The sequence below is a fragment of the Octopus bimaculoides genome, chromosome 2, assembly GCF_046866305.1.
Source record: "Octopus bimaculoides isolate indiv1 chromosome 2, ASM4686630v1, whole genome shotgun sequence".
NCBI classification, from domain to species: Eukaryota; Metazoa; Mollusca; class Cephalopoda; order Octopoda; family Octopodidae; genus Octopus; species Octopus bimaculoides.
Window position 1 is genome coordinate 129,606,996 of NC_142929.1, and position 24,813 is coordinate 129,631,808.

At 33.3% G+C, this 24,813-nt stretch overlaps 1 protein-coding gene across 12 annotated transcripts in view; it reads right to left on the reverse strand.

Moving 5' to 3' along the window:
• The window catches only part of LOC106874322 (myosin light chain kinase, smooth muscle), a 145,806-nt gene that overhangs the window by 11,752 nt on the left and 109,241 nt on the right, over positions 1 to 24,813 (reverse strand). For 6 of the 12 annotated variants that reach the window (XM_089338128.1, XM_052965919.2, XM_052965922.2 and 3 more), the window contains 8 exons: positions 20,585 to 20,734; positions 14,737 to 14,880; positions 13,648 to 13,732; positions 12,240 to 12,440; positions 8,393 to 8,734; positions 6,550 to 6,702; positions 4,814 to 4,940; positions 2,842 to 2,991 (listed from right to left, as the gene is read on the reverse strand). In XM_089338128.1, coding sequence (XP_089194254.1) covers positions 2,842 to 2,991; positions 4,814 to 4,940; positions 6,550 to 6,702; positions 8,393 to 8,734; positions 12,240 to 12,440; positions 13,648 to 13,732; positions 14,737 to 14,880; positions 20,585 to 20,734 — 1,352 coding nt within the window. The remainder of the gene's footprint in view (positions 1 to 2,841; positions 2,992 to 4,813; positions 4,941 to 6,549; positions 6,703 to 8,392; positions 8,735 to 12,239; positions 12,441 to 13,647; positions 13,733 to 14,736; positions 14,881 to 20,584; positions 20,735 to 24,813) is intronic. The other 6 variants (XM_052965923.2, XM_052965921.2, XM_089338169.1 and 3 more) reach the window with 1 other exon arrangement.

The following is a 24,813-nucleotide window of genomic DNA, read 5'->3' on the forward strand; positions in this document are numbered from 1 at the left end:
AAATGTTTACAAGGGAGTAATAATTAGTGTCACTCACAAGTGAATGTGATGTGGTAGGGTAGCATCTACCATGTGTTCATCAGTTGATTTAGGTACCCAAAAAGTTGCAAATTGACACAGATACACTGTTGTTGTCTCCCTTACCAACCCAGCAGAACATCCAGGATGTGACAACTGGATGGAGAGAGAGATATACTGACACTTGGTTGGTATCCATTTCAGCTGAGTGGACTGGAACATGAAATGAAGAATCTTCCTCAAAAACCTGATGCACCATCTTGTCCAGGAGCCAAACCCACAATTCTATGATTGTGAACCCAATAATCTAACCATTACAACATAGGAATTCACAGAAAAGTAAATACAATTTACTATATGCAGATCAAATTTCCTGAAGCTATGAAAGTCTAGAATGAAGGCAGTAGGAGAATTAAAGTACTGAGCACTATTAGAGATACACTGAGACTGGGTCAGATAACCACTAATTGAGTGAATATCAAGAATTAGTGATTAAACTGGTTGTAAATAATGTGAATAAGTACAACAGATGAGAGTAATCAGAATAAGTAGAGTAATCGGAATAAGCTAGAGAATAAGAGACAAGGTTATATTCGTATGACACATGTCATCTATGATAGCATTAGTAATAAGTATGAAGACAAAAAAAAAAATCAAGGATATTGACAGGGTCAGAACACAATCTTCAGTTGGTTAAAAAAATATTTTTAACTGGGGCCGGTTTAAAAAGAAATATCAGTTTTCCTCAGTAATTGCTAAACAAAATTCATTCAAACAACATCAAGGGAAAGGAAAATCTCTTTTGTTGCATATTATTTAGAAAATGCAAGTGTGAAAGTATCATGTGATATAGAAAGTTCTGTCTAATATTCAGTCTTTATTTAATAATATAAAGATGATATTTAATCCATTAACATTGAAACAAGTCATATTAGGCCCAATTATTTTCCCATTTTTATCTTCAAACTGGCCAGATCTGGCCTCTCACTTCTACCCTACAATGTCATTCTAAAAATAAACAATCCCAACATCGAAATTTTGAAGCTACAAGATGATGTGCGATTAATTCCATGACAATGTAAATAGATAACCATATTTGACAGAGGAAGCTAAAGGGCTAAAACAGAAAATTTAATCATTTATATAATTTTGTCATTTTCTATCACCGTTCTCCATTTATTTGTAAGTTTTTGAATGCCTGATTTCAAGAAGTTCCTCCAGCTTTTAGTTAAAAACAACTTTAATTCATTTTTCTATGTCTTCCCTGCTGCTGCCTGTACTTTTCCTACTTTCAAAGTTGAAGTTTGATGGAGCAAAGTCTGGAAAATGTGGAGGGTGTAGCAGTTTTACTCATCCAAATGATTCCAGAACATTCTAAGTGACATGTTGTGTGAGGTCAAGCATTATCTTAATGACCACCCCTGGGATTTATTACAGCAAGACATTTTCTACCCAAAGAGGTCTTCAAATGGTGAAGGTGCTGAAAATAGATTCCAGAAGTGATTGCTTGATTTTACCTTCAAAACTCATTATAATTCCTACTATATGCCACCAAATAGAATTTCCTTTGGGTGAACTCCCCACACATGGATATGGTACAGGTTTTTGATTTGGCATTCGCCATTGTCTACAGTACTTAATATTGTTGTGAAGAATCCATTTCTCATCTCAATGGATGTTAAATGATGATCATCATCATGAGTTATGATCCTATTTAAAAATGGTGCTTGCAAGTTATGCATATCGAATGATGGTTCACAGCAGTAAGGTTTTTGCTGATGATTTGTTGCTGTAAGAGAATACAAAAACCTATTCTTCCCCCACTCTGGAACTTTCCCTAGTATCTTCAAATGATTATTGAATGTTCATAATGCTAACAATAAGTTCAATGAAAAGTTCTTTCACTATCACAGTGAATGTCATTGCAAATATTGCCTCCAGTATTTTATAATCCTATTTGGAAGGATGGCCTGACCTAGGATTATCAAGCAAATTGAAATTGCCACATCTGAATTTTTCAATCAACCTTCTGCAAATTCATTCACAGCATCTTGACCATAACATTTTGGTTGTTTTGCTTGCATTAGAACAATAAAGATTGTAAAACATAATGTAACAAATATGTTCTTGGCATGATTCCTTAATGGGTTCATAGAAAACTAATATATTAAAATATGGTTGCTGCTATATGGTGACACTTCATGAAAAGCTTATGCATCAGTTAATGTCACCAATATTTATGGGGTTTTTGGGGGAGTGAAAAAAATGGTTTCAATAGGTTCAAACTCCTAATCAGACAGAACTTTCTACACAACCTGATATTACAATAAGGTTTCATGCAAACCATGCAGAAAAAAAAACATTTCAAAATAGCCAATGTTGACAGCAATGAATTTAGACAGGTTATCTTGCATTTAATAAAAGGAATTGGAAACATGGCATTCATGACTTTCTTCAGAGTTTTAGATGATTAATGTAAATGAAAAGTTCTAGATGGAAAACTAAAATGAGAAAGACATAAGGACCTAGCATTTCACTTGTATACCAGTTGCAGTAAAAGCAGTTTAAGGACACCAATGTATGGACCCTAACGATTTCTCGTTTCCTAGGGTGATAATAGCTGAGGGTGACAAACTAGGAATCTTAACAAATGGGTACAGGGAAAAAATGAAAACAAATTAAACAGCCACCTGCCTAGTTATAAAATTAAAAAAGAAGCAGAGCTAAGAGTTGTAATTACATAGCAACCAGCATTTTATAGAAGATGAAGTTGTAGGTAAGAGGTAAAAGCAGTAGGTTATAGAGAATCCTTGGTTGTAATACCTTCCATGTAACCTGTTCATTGTTGTGTCTATTAACAGATGGTTGTTGGTTGAATTGACGAGGTTTCTGATCTTGGTGAGTGTGCCCCCCATTCATATAGTTTGTTCTTGAGGGTCTTCCTCCAGCTGATTGGAAAGAAGCAGCTGGTGCCTTTTATAGATGTGGTAGATAAATGGAACACAAATGTAATTTCTTTTTTTTTTTTTTTAAATAATGAAATCTTTTCCAATCAAAAGAAAAATATAACTTAACTTGAAAAATCTGAACTGTAAAAAAACAAAAATCTTACCAATATGGTACTATCATTCAACAAATTTTCAGGAATTAATCATTTTGGAAAGGACAATTAGTAAGTAGCAGGTACTTTGGAGGATGTGCAAAAATAAATTAGAAATTGAGATTTTTCAAATATTTTGTTTGAAAACAAAAGTGTAAAAAAAAAATTTAAAAAAAGGTGAATGAAGATGAACTTGAAAATTACACAAGGAATAACACTATGCTAACAAATTTCAAAGGTTTGAAATTGTTATTTAAAATCTAATATTTAAAATTTACTTTTGCATTTAGACAGTCAGACATAGATACACAGATAAGATGATGAATTGGTAGAGTCATTGCAGCATGCAATAGAATGCATTGCTATATATATATATATATATATATATATATATATATATATATATATATATATATATATATATATATATATATATTGGCTCTCTGCTTTTTTAGTTCAAATTCCACCAAGGCCAGTTTTGTCTTTTATTCTTTTGATATCAACAAATAATGTACCAGTGGAAGGGAGTGTTGGTGCAACCCTCTCTCTAACCAGCAGTCACATCCTAACTATTACACTGGATTAAGGACCAACAATATTTGTGTTTGCTTGCAACTACACTGGGTGCCTAAAACCATTAGTTGAAGTATGGTACATGCCAATATCAAGTTACACTAGACTGTGAGAAATGGCTGCATATATACATACAAGCATACACACATGTCTATATCTACACATGCACACACACACACATAGTTGTGTGAGTATGATTTGTAACTCTAAAATCCAAGCCATCTGCCACTGCTACATCTAATTCCCCCAAGTGCTTCCACAAATGACGCCATTGTTTTGTTTTCAAAAAATAGTTGGCAGGATCATGTTGCAGAAGTTATGAAATATACAAACCTACCAAGCGCAAAGTGTATTCACCTTCAAATGCAACTGCATTGGACTTGAGCCAATGATAACACTTTTTTACAATCATCCACTCTGCTAAAATAGCAGCTAAATCTATCAAATTACACCCTACAGTCTTAAGAAACGAAGAAAATATTGGACAATGTAGTCAGGCATACGCTATGCCTTAGAAAAACAAAATAAATGGATGGTAAATGTTTGAATGTATTTGATCAAGGATTAACTTAGTCAGGGCTGAGTTAGGGTTGTGCAACATTATAAATGGAACAGGACTGAATGAAAAATATGTTCCCAGAACAGCTTGGTCTCATGAAATAAGTATAGTGAGCAAGCATAGGGTGTACAGAAATATCAATGAACTCTGGTGATATTCCTCACTACAGTTATCAACAGAGATTGTCACATCTAATGTTAAAAAGAGCTACAAGTAACATGTTCAAGATGTCACCCAGCCCTTCAAAAGTGCAAGGTGGAATGAAACAGCAATTTGAGAAAGTAAAGGACTTTTGGCAAGCCAAAGAGAGCATCAGATTTACCCTGCACAAAAAACAGCAGGAGATGCACCTCCTATATTTTCCCCTTTAGCTGTAAGAGAGCATGTTGAGATTAACTGGCCACAATGTTACAGTTTTGCAAGGGAATAACTCACTACTATTAATATATTTAACTTTCATTTCTCTTTAGCACTTAACTGAAAATCTGTGGTTAGAATGATACGGATCTGACAAGTATGATATATTGTGGTAAACTTTTTTTATTGAGAAAATTCTAACTCACCTGCCATTTACGTCTAGCAATGAAGTTCTTTAGTTTGTCCGTACTGAGGCGTTTCATACACTGGTTGTCCACATGATCAAGAGCTAGCCATTCATGTTGAAGACACTTATGAATAGTCATACGGTTTCTGAAAATTTAAATTAAAATATTACAATTTTTTTATTTTTTAGTCTGAGGAAGTGTGACAGTTGCCTATAACCTTTTCAGGCTCTCTCAGGTTAGTAAGTTCAATGTGGCTGATGTACAGCTTGAACATTATTTCTAGGTAAATCCAATCGAAAGGACATGGATAATTGAAAAGACATTAGGGAGTACTTTGTATAGAGATTGTTGAGTGAGCCACAGTGGATATGATAAAGAGAAGGCAAGCAGGCATCTGGTGAAATGGTATAAAGCACTTCAGAAGAAACACAAAACATAAACATTAGTAAAAACTGGATTAAAAAAGATAACAATGGAAATGCAATTACATGAAGTAGTTATAGAATGTTGTTGAAAAGTTCTTTATCAGTCTACTGGCTGGCTCTTTTTGGATAGTCTCAGAACTTTATGAATGTAGCAGCAGCGTTGTTATTGGATATCTGAGAAATACGTTAATAATCAGGGCCAAAATATTTTCTGAGCCTGAAGAAGTTTAATACATTGGATGCAGTTTCAAATTGTTAAAAAACAATCAGAGATTGTGAGGCCTAGCATGTTACCATTTTTGAGGGTTTTAGCCATGTTGGAGGTGGAGTATTTTAAGGGAGGTGGAGTATTTTAAGATTATTTACTTCAGTAAATAGTATATGTAACATTTATGTTTTGGTGTTACTGATTGAGATTAAGTTAAGCTCCCTATTGAAGGATTTTTCAGTTGTGGTCTTTGATAATAAAATTGCAGTAGATGACACCTGTAGGCAGAAGGTTCAGTAGAAGTAATGTGTAGTTAAGAATTAACAAGAGAATGTGTGGGAGATGCACATCTTCCATTAAAAGATGAGTATGGGAGACAAGATAGACACCAGCTGATAGAATATAGACTAGAGAGAAAGCCATTAATACATGCTGCAACAGAACAGTCTGGTAAGAAACACCACCAAGCCAAGAGATAGATGGCAGCCACAGACTAGCATCTTTGCTAAGTGATTATCCTATCAGACACTCGTATAAACACAACTGGTGTTAAGAGCAACAATAGTTCTTTCGCTGGTGTTCTCAAGGGCAGGGGATTACTGGAATCATTTACCAACATTCTTTCAAGTATTTTGTAGATATTAGATGAAGGAATGGAAAATAGAAATTTTACAATGACAAAGAAAAATTTACCTCAAATATTTCTCAATTTTATAATATGGCTCTAGTAGCATATAACATGAAGTGGGAGAATTAAAAGTAGTTTTTCAAATGAAAATAGAAACTGGATTTACAGTAGTAACTGACTTAATTTTATTGCCCAGTCTAACACCAACACCTAGTATCTTGGAGGGCTTTAGTAGTGAGTGAGAGTTCACTGTTACAAGTACTCAGGCTAGGGTCTCCAACTTGAAAACACCTTCTTCACTTACTCCCTCCCACCAAGTTTCAAAGGCCCTGTAAAGGATCATGGGTACAATTTTCCCTCCTAATTAAAAAAAAAACTGAAAAAAAATAAAACATGACTGTAATAAACAGATGTTAATTTCAGATTCACTAAAAAGAAATCAAATGAAAATTATGGGATTCATTTTAATTAAATTCATGTATTTATCACTTACTCTTTTTTCTTTACTAACAACTTGGAAATAAAATCTTTTGCAGCATCTGAAATTTCATCAAAGGTTTCATCATCAAAGTCGTATTCCGCTTGTGTAACGTTGGATAATGTTTCACCATTTGTTTCTCCAGTGAAAGGAGCCAGTCCAGAAATACTGAAACGATAAAGAAATAAGTTAAACAAAAAAAAAATAATAATAATAATAAATAAACAATGACAAATTGCTGCAAGATAAAGTTATTACTCAGATTTTAAAAACCAGCTTACTTTTATTCTTTTACTTATTTCAGTCATTTGACTGTGGCCATGCTGGAGTACCGCCTTTAGTCAAACAAATCGACCCCAGGACTTATTCCTTGTAAGCCTAGTACTTATTCTATTGGTTACTTTTGCCAAACTGCTAAGTTACGGGGACATAAACACACCAACATTGGTAGTCAAGTGAAGGTGGGGAGACAGGCACAAATATACAAACATATATCATCATCATCATCATCATCGTTTAACGTCCGCTTCCATGCTAGCATGGGTTGGACGACTTGACTGAGGAATGGTGAAACCGGATGACAACACCAGCCTCCAATCTAAATTTGGCAGAGTTTCTACAGCTGGATGCCCTTCCTAACGCCAACCACTCAGAGAGTGTAGTAGGTGCTTTTACGTGTCACCTGCACAAAGGCCAGTCAGGCGATACTGGCAACGGCCACGCTCGAAATGGTGTCTTTTATGTGCCACTCACACAAGCCAGTCCAGAGGCACTGGCAACGATCTCGCTCGAAAATCCTACGGAGGCCAGTCAGGCGGTACTGGCAACAGCCACGCTCAAAATGGTGCATCTCATGTGCCACCCGCACAAGAGCCAGTCCAGGGGCACTGGCAACGATCTTACTTGGCTTGCCAGGTCTTCTCACGCACAGCACATTTCCAAAGGTCTCGGTCCGTAGTCATCGCCTCGGTGAGGCCCAATGTACGAAGGTCTTGCCTCACCACCTCAGCCCAGGTCTTCCTGGGCCTACCTCTTCCACGGGTTCCCTCAACTGTTAGGGTGTGGCACTTTTTCACGCAGCTATCCTCATCCATTCTCACCACATGTCCATACCAGCGCAATCGTCTCTCTTGCACACCACAACTGATGCTTCTAATGTTCAGCTTTTCTCTCAAGATACTTACACTCTGACGGGTATTCACATTGACATTACACATCCAACGGAGCATATATATATATATATATATATATATATATATATATATATATATATAGATACACACACACACACACACACAGACGACAGGCTTCTTTCAGTTTCTGTCAACCAAATCCACTCACAAGGCTTTGGTTGGCCTGAGGCTATAGAAGACACTTGTCCAAGGTGCCACGCAGTAGGATTGAACCTGGAACCATGTGGTTGGGAAGCAAGCTTCTTACCACACAGCCACTCCTGCGCCTATTGCAAAATTAAACAAGATTCAAATTATATAGCTAATTTTAATATTTTAAACTTAAAATAATTGGAACCTAAGACATAAATAATCACTCATTCTACTATAGGCCCAAGGCCTGAAATTTTGGTTGGGGGGGGGGGGGGGGGGGCTTGTCAATTACATCATCCCCAATACTCAACTGGTACTTATTTTATTGACCCTGAAAGGATGACAGGCAAAGTCAACCTTAGCAACATTCGAACTCCGAAAGTAAAGCTGGAAAAAATGCTACTAAGCAGTTAGTCTGGTTATTATTCAACCAGTTCACCACCTTAACAACAACTACAATAATAACAACGACGACTACAAAATTAATAGTCATATTAAATACAAAGAAAGAAAGAAAAAAACAAAAAACTTACAGCACATAGCAGATGACTCCAAGACTCCATAAATCTGTTGCAAAGCTAATCTCATCATAGTTTACAACTTCTGGTGCTATAAAATCAGGTGTACCAAATAATACTTTGATACTGTCACCAACCTGGAGTCTTCGTGCCAAGCCAAAATCAATTATTTTGATAAAATTGTTGCTTTTAGCAATACACAAGATGTTTTCTGGTTTTAAGTCCAAATGTATAATCTGTTTATCATGTAAGTAGCAGACGCCTTCACAGATCTGGTGCACAAAATGTGCACAGTCTTGCTCTGTTAGTACAAAATCATCATCCACAATACGTTTGAAAAGCTCTCCTCCACAAACACTGGAACAAAAAAAAAATGTATATATATATATAATTAATATATGTGCTTGAAACAGCCTTAGATTAAAATACTAGTGTATATAATATTTATGTGTAGACAAACATGAAATGGCTGAAGAAGTTTCTGTCAGAGAAACATCTTAAAAAAGACTTAGTTAAAAGACACAGAGCTCACTCAGAACAGCAGTGGATGAATGACACTATGTTAATGGATAAATTTCTGTGAGAAGTTTCTCTGAGACCCACCATTACAGCCAGAGCCATTCCACATTCGTATACACATTATTTTGTACACATTGGTGTACAAAATATATTTTTAAAGAATCCTGCTTCAATCATAAAAAAATATATCTATCAATGATATAATATAGAGTAAAAGAATTAGTTGTCATCTGTCCATCACAGTCACTCCCCTGCACTCTGTTTTTACAATCACAAACTTGCAACCATCAGCTCCTCCACATCCTGATTCTTATCGCTTCCTTGACTACTCATCTTCACAGGTACATTACTTTGAGTGAACAAGCATATCATAGATTAATGAGGAACTCTGTTAAGCAGTGCATGGTGCAAGGCAACCTCACTAGAGCTGGTGCCATGATAAGATGTACTCAGCATAATCTATAAAATGGCTAACAAGTGAACAGAGACAACATAGTGTCAAGTGGAACCTTTAGTGAAGGATATAAGATACCTCCCATTTTTGATAACAGCTCTGGTCTATCATAGATTTAACTATGCAGGTGTCACAGTAATATGCACCCAATACACTTATAAAGTAGTTGGTAATTAAAAGGGTAGCCAGGCAAAGAACCAAAGCAAAGCTAAAACATTTAAGTGAGACATGGTCCTCTAACCCATCTGTGAAGGCAGTAACTCTCACCAAGAACACACACTGTCTAACTCATACAAACATGGAAAGGAGACACAAAATTTTTATGTTCATGACAAGTTGTATAGAGAGGATATTAAATGATATAGAGAAAAAATACTGAAGAAGGTTTGCATTCTCTGGCGGAGGTTTGAGCTCTCTGGGTGCTCTTGTTAACATTTTATTATTACAAATATCTTTTTCATAACACAATAATGTTTATTGTGCTACTGCAATAATAATAAAGTTTCATTATATTTCCCATAATTCAATCAACACAAATATAAAGTGAGAAATGGATTTGAGGTACTGACAGATTGTCATGTGAGATGGGTTTGAGGTAGCGAAGGTAAACTTATTGGACCTAACAGTAGAAGTGGAAGAACCTAAGGAGTTTTTAAGATGTTAAAAAAAATTAAAGATAACTCCCACCTTTGATAACAGCTCTAGTCTATCATAGATTTAGCAATGAAAGGATCTGAACTAATTGCTCAGAAAGTTAACAAAACACCTGTCATACACAATTCTTCGGCTACCAACATTAGTCTTGTATCTCTTTACAAGGAGGTAGACTAAAGCAGAAATACATACAGTACTGGTGATGAATTATTAATTACAAAACCTCAACCATGAATGACCCTGCTTACTAACAATAACAATGCCACTCATAAAACAAGGGGAAAATCAATATGTTCGTTTGTTTTACACCTGATTTTCCAAGCTAGCATGGGTTTCATGACTATACTATCAAAGATTTCACAAGTTGACTGCCTCCCTGTCACTAATCCTTACTTGTTTTTCAAATAAAGGATATCATATTCCAAATGTTTTAAAGGTGCAAAACCAGAGGGTGAAAGTAACATCACCAGCCATAGCTGAGTAATTTTCAGAGAAGGGCAAATGTACACACACACACACACACACACACATTAGTACACATGTATGTATAGAATAGGCTTCTTCAGATTTTCACCTACTAAATCCACTCTGAGATCGAACCTGAAACCACATGAATGGGAAGTGGATGTCTTAACCACAGCCATCCTTGTGTCTAACATATCTTTGATGAAATAAGTAATTTCAAGAAACCCACTCTACATGACAAGTTATTATAAACAAACTATTAAAGTCTGAGTTAGATAAAATCTAACCAGTTCTTGAAGCAACTAAAAAAGTTACAACAATTTTAGTTTTGAAACTTTTTAAAGTAGCTACACAATCCTTATAAATGACAATTACTAGAATTGAAAAAGATTCCAAATATCTTTTCAATAAGATTTTTAATATTTATAAGAATACTGTAGCTTTCTTGGAACATTTGTGAAATACGTAGAAAAATCAGTGTGTTATAGAAGACAACAGCAAAGTAGATAAAACATTATATATTAAAGATATAGAAAAGTTACCATAAAAAGAATTTAATTAGTCCTGATAGTTAAGGTTAAAAATTCTTTTACAAAAATTAAAGAATGAGAGAGCTATATATAGATTATATGCCCATTATGTTGACGTGTCAAATCCACAAATTTAACATGTTCACAGAATGGAAACTTAAGTTCATCTTTCATTCTTTAAAGTCTTTGTAAAGAAGTGTTTAACTCAAAATGCAAGGGCTAATTAGAATTTATTAAGGTAATATTTCATTATTAGTTTTTGTTGTTATTTTTATATATTTAACATGCAATCATCAATGCTATTGCCTTCTATATAACACTGATCTTCAATTTAATATTTATATTACATTTCTGAATTCTGCTAATTTTAATAAACTTCGATAAGGAAAATCTTTTTTTCAATGATAGTTATTTAAAAATTTACATGGCTTATAAAACAAGCTGTATATTCCACAGAGAGAAACAGGCGATATTGTATCCTTTGAAAATCATAGCAATATCATACTCTAAGAGCAGTGTATTGATAAAGCAAATACAAGGAAATTAGTTTTCATGAAATAATAGTCTTGTAGGAAAATACTTAATAGGGTAGGTGAGATCTTTTAATTAGAAGACATATTTTCTCAGTTCCAATATTAACATCAGTAAAAGTTATGTAGTTAATTAAAATCTAACTATTGTACAATATATTCCACAGGTGATATATTACAGAGTTGAAACAATTGGATTTAATGCTGCATATAGAAGAAAATAAAGATGTAATACACATGAACTTTTTGTGCGTGTGCGTGTGTGTGTGTGTGTGTGTTTGTGTGAAAGAAGTAAGCTAAGTAAGTGTCAGTATTTTGTTTAATTTCCTGCTTTTAAAATATTTCTTTCCAGAAAACATGGATAGAACCCATTGAAACAGGAATTGAAACTAGAAAAAGCAAATAGAAAATTTTATTAAATTAGCAAATTAAATTATCAACCCTTTTGTTCCCATATTTCTATTGAAATACACAGCCTTTTCCCCAATTAATTTTGGAAATAATGAAGTATTTAGTAAAATAACTATCATTATTAAGTTTATATTAGAAACATAAATTAACATGAAATGTTGATTGCAAGTTTTAATTTAGATAACTTTGAAACAAGAAGTTTGTATCATGGAAGCAAGGGTGGTCTTGGATGGGTTGGCATCAAATGGGTTAAATAAACCATAGAACAACAAATAAAAATAATAAACTCAAATACTTACAATTCAGTGACAATTACAAATCCAGTGGGAGATTCGTAAGCATCCCAAAGCCTTAGGACTTTTGGATGAGTTAAATGTTTCATTATCTCAATCTCATTGCGAAATTCAGCTTTCTTTTTCTCTTTACATTTGATAATTTTTGCAGCCCAAAGCCGGTTTGATGATTTCTCAATACACTTGTGAACAACTCCAAAACGGCCACTTAAAATACAGAATATGAGTATATCAAAGAAGTTAAAATAAATAATTGTATCTTTCAAAAACGTTCATTCATATGGTTTATTAAAAGTTATTTAATTTATAAATACTGGCAAGATCCATGGAAATTTTACATTTTGATATGTTCTTATTTCTGATTTAATGAATAAATTTATTAATCTTCAGAATATTGTTTCATTATGTTCAGAGTTTCAATTATGTCAGTGATTTTATTTCATAGTTAAAGCTGTTTAAACCATAACACTTAAACCATATTTCATAAAGTTAAAGATTTCCGATTATGTCTTCAATTTCATTCTATAGTTAAGTATAGCACTCAAATACATGTTCAGATAAAGAGAATTTTATAGAAGATAATATCAAAATATTCTGGACCCTTGCAACATAAAAGAAATTTGTATCATATTTAGACCAGCCTCATATAAACAGAATTTGGAGATAAATAAAGTCAGCAACACTGAGTAAGACTTAATACTTAAGCTATCTATAAACTGAAACAAACATTTGAGGATGACTTTTTCTTTTTCTTTTTCCCCAATCACGTGCAGGTATGGCTGTTATTAAGAAGCTCACTTTGGAACCATGTGGTTTTGAGTTCAGTCCTACTGTGTGGCATTTTGGGCAAGTGTCTGCCACTATAACCTTGGGTCAACCAATATCATGCAGGTGAATTTGGTAGACAAAACCAAATGTGTGAATGAGTGCATGTTACTGTCTCCTTGTTTAGATTTCACATAAGTTATAAACAAGTGTCACCCTATGGCCTTTATTTCCAATCTTCCATGAAAACATGTCTGGCTATAGGGTATTTGGAAGCAGGTGAAGATTGGCAACAAGAAGGGAATCCAGCTCTAGAAAATTTGCCACAACAAATTCTATCTCATGAAAGTATGGAAAAGTGGACATTAAATGATGATAATGATCAAGGAAGATTATTTCATAAGAACGTAACAGCTTTATAATTATCAAATCAAAAATGTTTAAATGAAACAAATTCTGTCAATAAGTTTAAGACAGTTCTTCTCAACCAGTCATGAGCAAACTGGCCTGAGGTAATTTCTGAATGGCATGCCTATTGAAAAATTACCTTGAATTTTTTTAGTAGTACAGCTCACCTGATGATGAGTCAGGTCTCATGCTGTCCACTCCTCGATAAAGGAATATTAAAATCAAAAATATTTACACTTACCTACCAACTTCTTCTTTTAGAATGTAAAAATCTTCGAAATTAGCAGTAGAAATTTGTACATTTAAATGATCAAATATTGATGCATCTGTATAAAGGAAAGAAAATTTTTTTTTTTTTTTGAAATTTCAACATCATTTAATAAAAAAGTAGGACAGACATCAACAACAGTGAAACAATACACAAACATTTTAACTTAGATTCAGTCATCATTAATCGACATTTTAATTGCTAGCAAAGGACACTATTTTTCTTTGCAAGCAGTGCAAGGTTATCATTTTAGGTTTATCTCTACAAATTTTCTACAGAGTTCACATTTTATCACTAATTTTGTATATGATTGTAGGAGGGAAGAAATTTGTAATATCACTGTCTGAGCTATTTCTAAGGAGTTATAATGAACTCGTAATAAGTGCAATATTAAACAGTGGCCAATTAAAGCAGTCCAAATAAGAAGAGAATGAAGTAGGTAAAATAAATGCGTGATTTAAATAATAACAAAATAATATATAACAAATTGTGTAATAACAGCAGCTTGCAGAAAAACATAAACGACATAAAAATTGGTGGGTAAAAAATATTTCTACAACATAACATAACAGGGCAAAACACAATGGCGTTTCATTACAAAGCAAAAAGCTACTCAGGAAACATAAAACTTGTTTTCTGGTTAAAATTTATTGCACAAGACTAAAAAGCAATGTCTGTGAAGAGTAATTAAGCCAGTAATTTAGGCCTATCAATCAGGAAAAAGAAATAGATAAATGACACTTGTGACTTTTGTAAATTATTTTTTTTCTTTTAAAATACTCCAGTTATAATATAAAAACAAAAATGCTTTTTCTTTCTTTCATTTTAGAATATTATCAAAATTTCTTGTGTTGAACGAAACAGTGAAATTTGTAAAAATGTTTCCTTACTGTTTCTCTTTGATAAAGAAAAAAAAAATGAAGGTGTTATTATTAAAGCCCATCCAAAATTTTAATTTATTGATACAAGTCTATCAAGTCCACTACTTTCCCTTCGTGTTCTCTAGATGTTCTAGCTCAGCTCAGATGCCATGTTTTCTCTGAGTATTGATTATATGCTTACCTTCAACAACCAATTTAACAATGGCACTGTCATTGCCCAATTTGTTAGTTACAACAACATTATAGGATCCTCTATCAGTTGGTAGAGTGTTTTGAATTGTAAATTCACAAAAACCAGGCTTATTTTCTATTATAAGTCGATCATCTACAATAGAGTATAGAATAGAAACAATATACAATGAAATGGTACAAGTTTACTTTAAAAAGAAATACACAGATCAAATTGAAGATGAACAATGAGTTCTTATATAGCAAAAGGCCAACTACAAATTCGTGGTGGAAGGACTTCACGCAATTTAATGAACTCCAATACATGCTTGGTACTTTATTTATCAATCACAAATAGAAGACAAACTTTTGGATGGATTTGAATTCAGAACAAATTGAAAACTTGTAAATAGTTTTAAAAGCAAAACATACATACATAGACAGACATACACACACATACACACACAGACAGTAAAGCTTAATCAAAACAGTTGACAAGAGAAAGAAAGTAATACTATACACTCAGATATTAAGTTGACAAAAAGATTACCTTTTTTGATTAAAAAGAACTATATTAGCAACAAAGACTGACAGGAAACAAACAAGTAAAACTAACAAAATAAACAATTATTTCAATAATACCATCCATTGTTCCAAGCCCAGTACACTCCATACATAACACATTAATATCTAGAGCTACACAAATACTGCATCAGACAGAAACTATTTTATCCTAATACATGACATCTCACTAAAAAATAATACATTAAAACAAGACAGTTAAACAACATAAAACATGACAGTTCAGATGTTTAACATATTCATCCATCTTGCTCATTGATATTGCTTTATACTGTTATTCACAACAAATATATGAGTACATAAGAATGCAATACCTCACAAAAGAAGATGAAAACCATTGCTTTTAAAAATAAAAAAATAAAAATTTCTTAAAACAGATGTCAGTCGTAAGTCAGTTTTCATAATATTCAATCAACACTTAAAAAAGAAGCTTAGACAGACAGAAATCATATAGATTCTTCTATTATTCTTTTATTGGTTTCATTCAGTGGACTGTGGCCATACTGGAGCACAGCTTTCAAGAGTTTTAGTTAGTTTTATTGACCTCAGAATTTTAATAACCTTGGACTAAAGAGAAGTAACCAGGATACAAAAAAATGCAACAAAATATTTTTCTTTTTTTGACAGTCTTAATTATTTAACCATTCCTGTCAGCATTGTTTAATGTCTGTATTTCCATGCATGCATGGGTCAGACAGAATTTGTTGAGGCAGATTTCTAACAACTGGATACCCTTCCTTTAGTCAAACCTCACTTGTTTACAGGCAAGATAATATTTCCCCATGAAAGACAGAAAATGAACAACAACACTTGTGTGACTGATGCTCATTTAAAACCATCACAAGATATCAAAATATAGATATGTACACACACACACACACATCATGCTTCTCTCAATTTCCATCTATTCATAAGGCTTTGGACATCCCAGGGCTAAATAGAAGATACTAGCCCAAGGTGACACACAGTTGGACTGAGCCCAAGACCACATGATTAGAAAGCAAGCTTCTCAACCACACAGTCACACCTGCATTGGTAGTTATATATCTAAATGGACATTTTGTCTACAAAATTTCACTGATAAAAATTTAGTCAAACCAAAGCTATAGTTGAAAACAATTGTCCAAGATATCATGAGGTGGGATCGAACCTGAAACTTTGTGGTTACAAACTAAGCTTCTTAACTTATAGGCCACTAATACAAAATCAAAATTTCAAATCATCATTGTCTAGTTTCCATGCTGGAAACTACAAGAGATCACAGTCAGAGTCAACATGTACTCAGGTGTACCGGTCATCAAAACAGATCAGGAGGGAGGTTTCAACTTTCTCACATTTCATTTTTGGCTGGCTTTCTTGGCAAGATGCCTTTCCTAAAACCAACCACTTTACAATATGTACTGGGTATTTTTTTTCAAGGCACCAGCAATAGAGAGTTGTCATGTTCTCAACAAGACTAAAAGCCATCACAATGTCATACTTTACAATGTATACTGGGTGCATTTTTCATGACACCAGCATTAGAGAAGTAGCCATGTCCTTGTTTGATCAAAGAATCCCACTTCTCTGCTCGCTCATTAGTCCCTTTACAGAGTGGGAGAAAGAAGCATGAATGATAAAGACATGAATGATAGTAATGAGAGAAAATTTATAAACATTAGTAAAAGGATGCTAAGCTCATAAGAACAGAACTAATTCTACAAGTCAGCAGGATATCCTATATGACCCACTTTGACAATCCTGCTGAACACTATTATCAGACTTTGAGATTTACAGGAATGAAGATACAGCAAATCATTTTGATATGCTAGACTAATAAATGAATAGAAGTTCTTTTAAGAGGACTGATGCCCAGCTAACTTTGCTGTAATGTAATACTGAATTCTCACAAAGACACTGCCTCAGATTTGAGGAATAGGTAGGTGCAGGCAACAGTATCAACCTCGGAGTTTGGTATTTATGTTATTAACACCCAAAGGATGGAAAACAAACTTAACTTTATGAGATTTGAAATCAAAACATAAAGCTTAAGATATTTTTGCCTAACAAATTTTTTACCAAATCAACCAGCCCACATAATATTTAAAAGAATATTAATAGACTAACAAAGTAATTATTAAATTGACTGAAACAAGCAATAATGCTTAAATGTGCAATTTCAATCACTAATGAATGATTAAAAGATGTTTAGCTCTTAGTGGAGTAACTTTTATTTTCGCAAAAACATAAATTTAGAAAGTACAATAGATTTCATAAACAAATGTTAGAATTTTGAATCAATTCATATTTTCCTGATAATTTTAGCATTCATGAACTAGAAAGTCATGCAAAAAACAAAAGAAAAAGAAAAAAAAGCAGCCATCAAAATGTGCTGTTTTTTGATACAAAAATAGTGTACTGATGCATTAACCCTTTTGATACCAATCCACCTGAGACTGCCCCCGGTTCTATGATGCAAATTGCTGTTTGAAAGTGATTTAAATTAAAACTGTCCATCAAAATTTCATGTTTATTTAAATTCCAAACACCAGATTAATAACGACAAAGTTATTTTACTAAATTCTTCATTATTTACAAAATTAATTGGAATAAAGGCAGTGTATTTCAGCAAAAATATGGTAACCAAAGGGTTAAATGAATAAAAATGAGGAACATACAAGTATAAATAGATTAAAAACTCAGAAATATAAAAAAAATAAGTTTCACAATAGAGGAAACATATTTTTCATAAGCTGCATTCATGCAAGTAAAGTCACATCACCATACATGCTGCCTGCTTTGTTTCCAGTTTCAGTATTCACACGCACAACCCTCTTAAAATCTTTCTCATCCTGTCTCCCCTCCACATGCTTACAGACACTGAATGAAAACTGCTCAAGTCACTTCGAACCAATATGACAGCCAGTCTGAAAAAATGTTCCATGCTGGTCAATCTCAAGCACTGTGCTAACTTCCCTGGCTTAATTCTCATCAAATATAATACATATAATATTCAAATTGTAACGACACAAATCTACAAAAACATACAAATATGTCATTCAACTCTAAAATGTACAACTTTTCTGACCCTGCCAATCACCTGTCAAAAAATTATTTAAATATTTATAAACAACCACCTACTTTATTATGTTGTGTCTTACTGACTGCTAGTAAAACTTCCATAGCTTGATATCTGTTGGAGATCTATTTCCTATGAAACTATCACCTGGTGTTTTTAGTGAATGCAATATCATTGTCTTTGAGAGATCAGCAGGAGTTCTGACCATGTCTGACATAAGAACATGCTGAGAAAAATCTCACATTGTAGGCGTTGCATATTTCTTGTCCATGATACTAGACGTTACTTGTTAGAATGCTCTCAGAACAGGTATCTACAGATTTCTCTGAAAACCTTATTCTACCAACTGCTGTTGACCAAGATTCAAATACAAGACTTAAATATATCATTTTGACCATAGAACCTAATAAATAAATTGGATACAAAGTTTCCTTTTAATATCAGTTAGTCAATTAAAACTCAAATTTTGGAAAAGATGTTTTAATTGTCTTTCTAATTAAAAAAATCAATTATCCTTGGCAACAAATATATGTTCTTGGCACATAACATTACATCCAATTGTTGAGATCTCTAATCTAAAATCTAATCAATTGTTTAAAGAAAACTACCTCTGTTTTAGCAATTTTATCTCATCTCTGTTTGCAAGTATAGTATAGTGTGTGTTGTTGCTTAAGTAAAAAGATATTTTTCAGCTCCTCCCTGGTCACTCCCACCCTCTCTTTTAAAATGTGAATAGTAATGAAGCTCCTCCACTAGAAGAAACTTTTCTGCTCCAGAGCCCTTTTCTCTCATACTTCAACCCTTTCTCATTCTTATTCTCCAAGCATAAAGCTGCCCTTCTCCCTACCTAGAGGGTTCAGTGTCTAGCAAGCTGTATGGCAACCTCAGCAGTGCTGGTAGCATGAAAAAAGCCTCCAGTACATACTGTAAAGTGATTGGCACTAGGAAGGGCATCTAACCTTAGAAACCATGCCAAAACACAATGCAGTGTTTGGGTGCATTGGAGCCTGTCAAACTGTTCAACCCAGTTCCATTTTAATATTCTTCATTTTCTAGGTCATGTCACCAGACATTCCTTGGCTTGCTTTGGCTTTTATCTTCATAGGTTCCCCCAGAGGGATTGCCAGGTAAAATGGTTCTGAGGCCTTTTGAGAGTGTGTCCAATCCAGCACCACATTCTTTGCTTGATTACACAAGCACACATTCATTGATGCATTACACTTCAAACTAAAAATATGAACTCAATCATCATTGTTTTACTTAAAAGAGCCTTACTCAACTTTAACAATACTTATTCTGCATATGTTCTGTTGTTTTATTTTTTATTTCTATCGTAGAAAAGGGTTTAGTGAGAATTTCTAATATTACTGCTCAGATGAATACAAGGGAAAAAAATCACTCCCAGTCCACATGTTTCCTAAATATTTCTAATAACTCATCTGTACCATGAAACCTGGAGCAGATGAGATTAAAACTAATATTGATGTCTCATGTGGGATGAAGATAAGTATGTGATATGCATTTTCAAATGCAGCTGCTGTAATTTGATATTAAATTGTGGAGCTGATTCATCTAAAGTTTAATTTCACTCCACAACATTACAAGCCCAATGTTGTCAGAAAGTCTTTATATCACTTCTGTAATGCTGAAACACAACACTTACCATGAGCAAGCTGGCCATAAAAGACTCGTTGAGAATATGATTCTTTTGCATCCAAGTCACAACTACACCAGCAAAGTTGGCATCTCATTAGTAATGCCTGCATACCACTGATTGCCATGGGGCTACTGTAGAAGACATTTGCCCAAGATGCTGCACAGTGAGATTGAATATGAAACCACTTAGTTGCTAACAGAACTTCTTAACTACAGTCATACCTGTGTGTAAAGATTATTATTAAGAATCTCTAAAACAAGGGATAACCCATTACTAGTTAGTTTACTCTGTCAAATGTGATGCTTATTTATTTACATTGTTTTGAAGTAATCATAATTATCTCATGGCTTCAAAATTATGATGATGTGATTGTTTAGTTTTAGAATGACATTGTAGTACAAGTGTGAGAGACTGGATCTGGCCAGTTTCAACATAAAACGAGTAGAATATTTGAACTTGACATGACCAGTTTAAATGCTAAAGAGTAAAGCTACATTTCATCAAGTTTTATATAAATGTCACAGAAGCAACGCAACACCAAGACAGTCTCATGCAATAAATTACCTGCTTCAACTTCTTTCCGTCCTCGGTACCATTTCACCTTCTCTCCTGTGTGCTTTACACTAAACATAGCAGCTTCGCCACTTTTCACTGACAGTTCATTTGGGATCAGTTCAAGTATTTGAGGAGAATCATGGCTTTTAGTACGACCTTCTGTAATTATATCAAATATTATAGATAGAGACGTGCTTCAATATTAGATATATTTACAATAACACAAATCTGCAGAATAATATCAACATCCATCTCTTGAATAAAATTCAAAATTCCTTAAAATAAAAAGCATCATTTATAATTTTATATATAATTCTACTAAATGTGTCAAATTTCACTGTATCAATAGAAAAAATATTAAACTTATACTATATTGAAATAAGTTAGAAATATCTTCTCATTGCCATTATGAGTGAGAGGTATTTCACAATAATAAATTTGTGCCACTCTGAAAAACAAAAAAAAATTAATCATTACATGTTAAAAGTATAATATGAGCATGTAGGTGTTTTACAAGCAAGGAGACCAACTAAGGCACAGCAAAAGTATTTGTAATCTGTACAAAGTATCAAGATACATAGCTTCGAAGCAAATAAACTTGCACAATATAAATTGACAATATTTCAAACTGAATTTAAAGAGTAAAAATATAGTATACATCATTGCTATATCATTCTGTTATCTCTAACACATAATATTTGCTGAATGCTGGATGTTTATCAATGAGGGATTCTCCAACATCATCTTCCAGCAAACACAAACATAGAGCCAGATGTTAAGATAATAACAATGGAGTTGATAGACATGTGCCGTCTAAACTGAAGTGAGGGACAATGGACAGTAAACACTAACATGTTTACTCTGTGTGTGTGTGTGTGTGTGCACACAGATAAATAGATAGATAGATAGAATTTCTTACAAAAGTAAAAATTAAATTTAGCATCAAATTTACAGAATTTTTAACCTGGAATTTGTGGTTCACACCAATTGCGGCATAAACCACGTGTGGCAACCTGTAGCTAAATATACCCTACCCTTCACTTAAAATCACAGAGACTGTTACATCTTTGGTGAACTTTATTCATATTTAGAATATCCCTAACTACCAGGAATTGTGAGTTTATACATGTATGTGTGTGCACATGTATGTGGGCATGTGCATGTGTATGCGCACACACACATAGTATTTTGGGCAAGTGTTTTTTGTTTTAGTTTTTACTGTAACCTATATTTTCAGATATGCCTACTTTCAGTGATTGGCAATGATTAATACCCAGATTTGAAGCTTAGATTCCAGTTATTACTGGACTCAGAACAAGAGCGAAGTTTCCATACCACACCTGTAAAACTATAAATTTTACAAACACTAGAAATCACACAAACAAGTGTGTGCATCTAGAAATCTTGGCTGGAACCTCTCTGCAGCTTGCCGATGCAAAGGAATACCAATTGTAGCTTCAACATAAGAGAGGAAGAGGCTATAAAAATTGATATGTTAGTGTCGTTTACTTTTGCTTCATGACTATTCTTCAATTAGAAAGTTTCTTGGAATATATAATTATTGAATATACTACCAGCCACCATTACTTTTCTTGCCCATAAGAGATTATGTCTAATCTTTAGCATACTGCTGTATGTCTTCTCAAATCACGATCACAGGAAAAGTTGTTGATAAGAATTATCAACAAAAACAAAGCTGATAAATAAGCATAAGTATTGCAGATTAAGTTTCATTACCAATAAACATTAGCTTCGATGACACTTTACTCAATCGAGTAAAATATGTAAAATGTGGCCCAGACCATGATTACCAGCATGAACGTCAGACTTCAAAGAGTAGTTAACCATTTAATGGTTTTACTAAACTTATACAGAAAAAGTAGGCATTATACCATCCAGCATAAAGAAAAGTCAACTTCATTATATTTAAGCCCTTATTTTTTCCTGTAAAAACCTATTCTGACATTAAATGAGTCAACTTCTGGTACAAATGTTTACGTTTTGTACGTCTTTTTTTTTGACAAAAAAATTTCTGGAAACGATTTTCTCATCTAATTTATGCACCCCTTAAGTTTATTTGTATTTTTGCAAAAGAGAAAAATACGTAATTTACATGGGTTTTTACAGTGTGTGTGTGTGTGTGTGTGTGTGTGTATTGGCGCCTGTGCAGGTGGCACGTAAAATACACCCATTTTGAGCATGGCCATTGCCAGTACCGCCTCACTGGCCCTCGTGCCGGTGGCCCGTAAAAGCATCCACTACACGCTCGGAGTGGTTGGCGTTAGGAAGGACATCCAGCTGTAGAAACTCTGCCAAATCAGATTGGAGCCTGGTGTAGCCATCTGGTTCACCAGTCCTCAGTCAGATTGTCCAACCCATGCTAGCATGGAAGGCGGACGTCAAACGATGATGATGATGATATATAGCAGTGTCTTATTTTTAAGTCAACCTTGTTCATGCTGTTAATGAATATGAGAGGAGTATGATCGAAAAACTTATTTTTCTATCATTCATTCATTTATGAATTTTGTTGTTTTAATATTAGATGATGATGATGAATGCAATGTTATTCAACCAATAACTGTTTTTGATTGTAATCTGATAAAAATCTATGTAAATCTATGAATTCTTTCTCTTTCTGAATTCCTCTCCAGCCTTAATGTCGAGTCTATTTACATAAAGAAAAGTCTTTATGTCAAGTCTGTTTACACAAAGAGCAGAAGAGTAAGTCAGAACTACTCAATGTTTAATACAATCAATGACAGATATTGAGAGATTCTGAAAGAAGCAAAAGACTTTATTGAAAAGCTTCTTCAGTAAAGTATCATCAAAACTGATGTGGAACAAGAAGCAATGGATACCAATGATAATAGTATTGAACACTTAAAGACAAAAGTAGTCAAACATTTGAGAGAAAGAATTGCTTAACTCAATATTGAATTTACAGTAAACATGAGATAAACAAACAAATGAATGACATTATTGTGGGAATACGATTTCTTAAGCAAAGAGAAAAGAATTATGAATCTTGATGAAAATAATATATTAGTTGATAAATTAAGAAATCTAATTAATCCATTGAGAATCTTGTTCCTATTAGCAAAATGTGAAAAAAATATCAAGATAATGATCATACTAATTATGTTGACATCTTCATAACTAAATCAAGTCAATATGTAATAATAACAGGAAGCTTTTAGCTGAAAATATAAACAAAAAAACTGAACAATTTTATATACAATATTAATGTACATGAGAGAGAGAGAAAGAGATAACTACCATCAAATTAATATATTATTAATATCAGGATGAGACAAATGTTAGCAAAAGTCAGGAACTTTTAGTAAAGACAGAAAAGAAGTATATGACTCATTGGTAAATTGGTATTATTAAACATTAATTTAAAATAGTATGTCATTATATACACACGCACATACATACATACATATATATATATATATATATATATATACGAGCAAACTTTAGGTTAGTTAAAATATGTTCCAAAGGCAAATTCACTAAAGTTACCACGGAGAAAAAAATCTCTTATAATGTGTGTGTGTGTGTGTGTGTACACACACACAAAATCATTTGTAATAAACTTATATCTGTTTTTATAAAACGAATTCACATTAATTAATATTTGCTGATGACTGGTACCCAAATTACAAACATTTTTATATCTTCAATTTAATACTCAACTAAAAAGCTGACAACGATATTTTATTTTTCTCCAGATCATCATAGATTTTTTAAAAAACTGCAACTGCTCAGTAAATTGAGAGACCAACATATACTTAGAACCTAATACATGAGCATTTAGGAATTTACAGTTTAGTTCTGCCTTTATATTTGTACATGTAAGACTCGTGAGTGAGACTTTGGAGTAAACCCAGTATGCCAGTGTTCATGCTACCTCAGAATGAAGGATGTTGGTAAAAATGTCTTTGAAAGTGACAGGTTACATGGTATAATTCCTATCTGGATAGTAAAGTCAGTTAACAAAAAAAGAAATAAAAAATATATATTTAATAAATAAGACTGAAATAAATATAGCAGTGAAGTAGCACAAGCTGTGATAGAAAACTAGAGAAAATTAAGTAAAAATGGTCTGGTATTCTATGTAATTTCTAAAACACAATGTGTGTGTGTGTATGTGTGTATAATCATCACACACACATATATATATATATATATATATATATATATATATATTATATATATATATATATATAAAT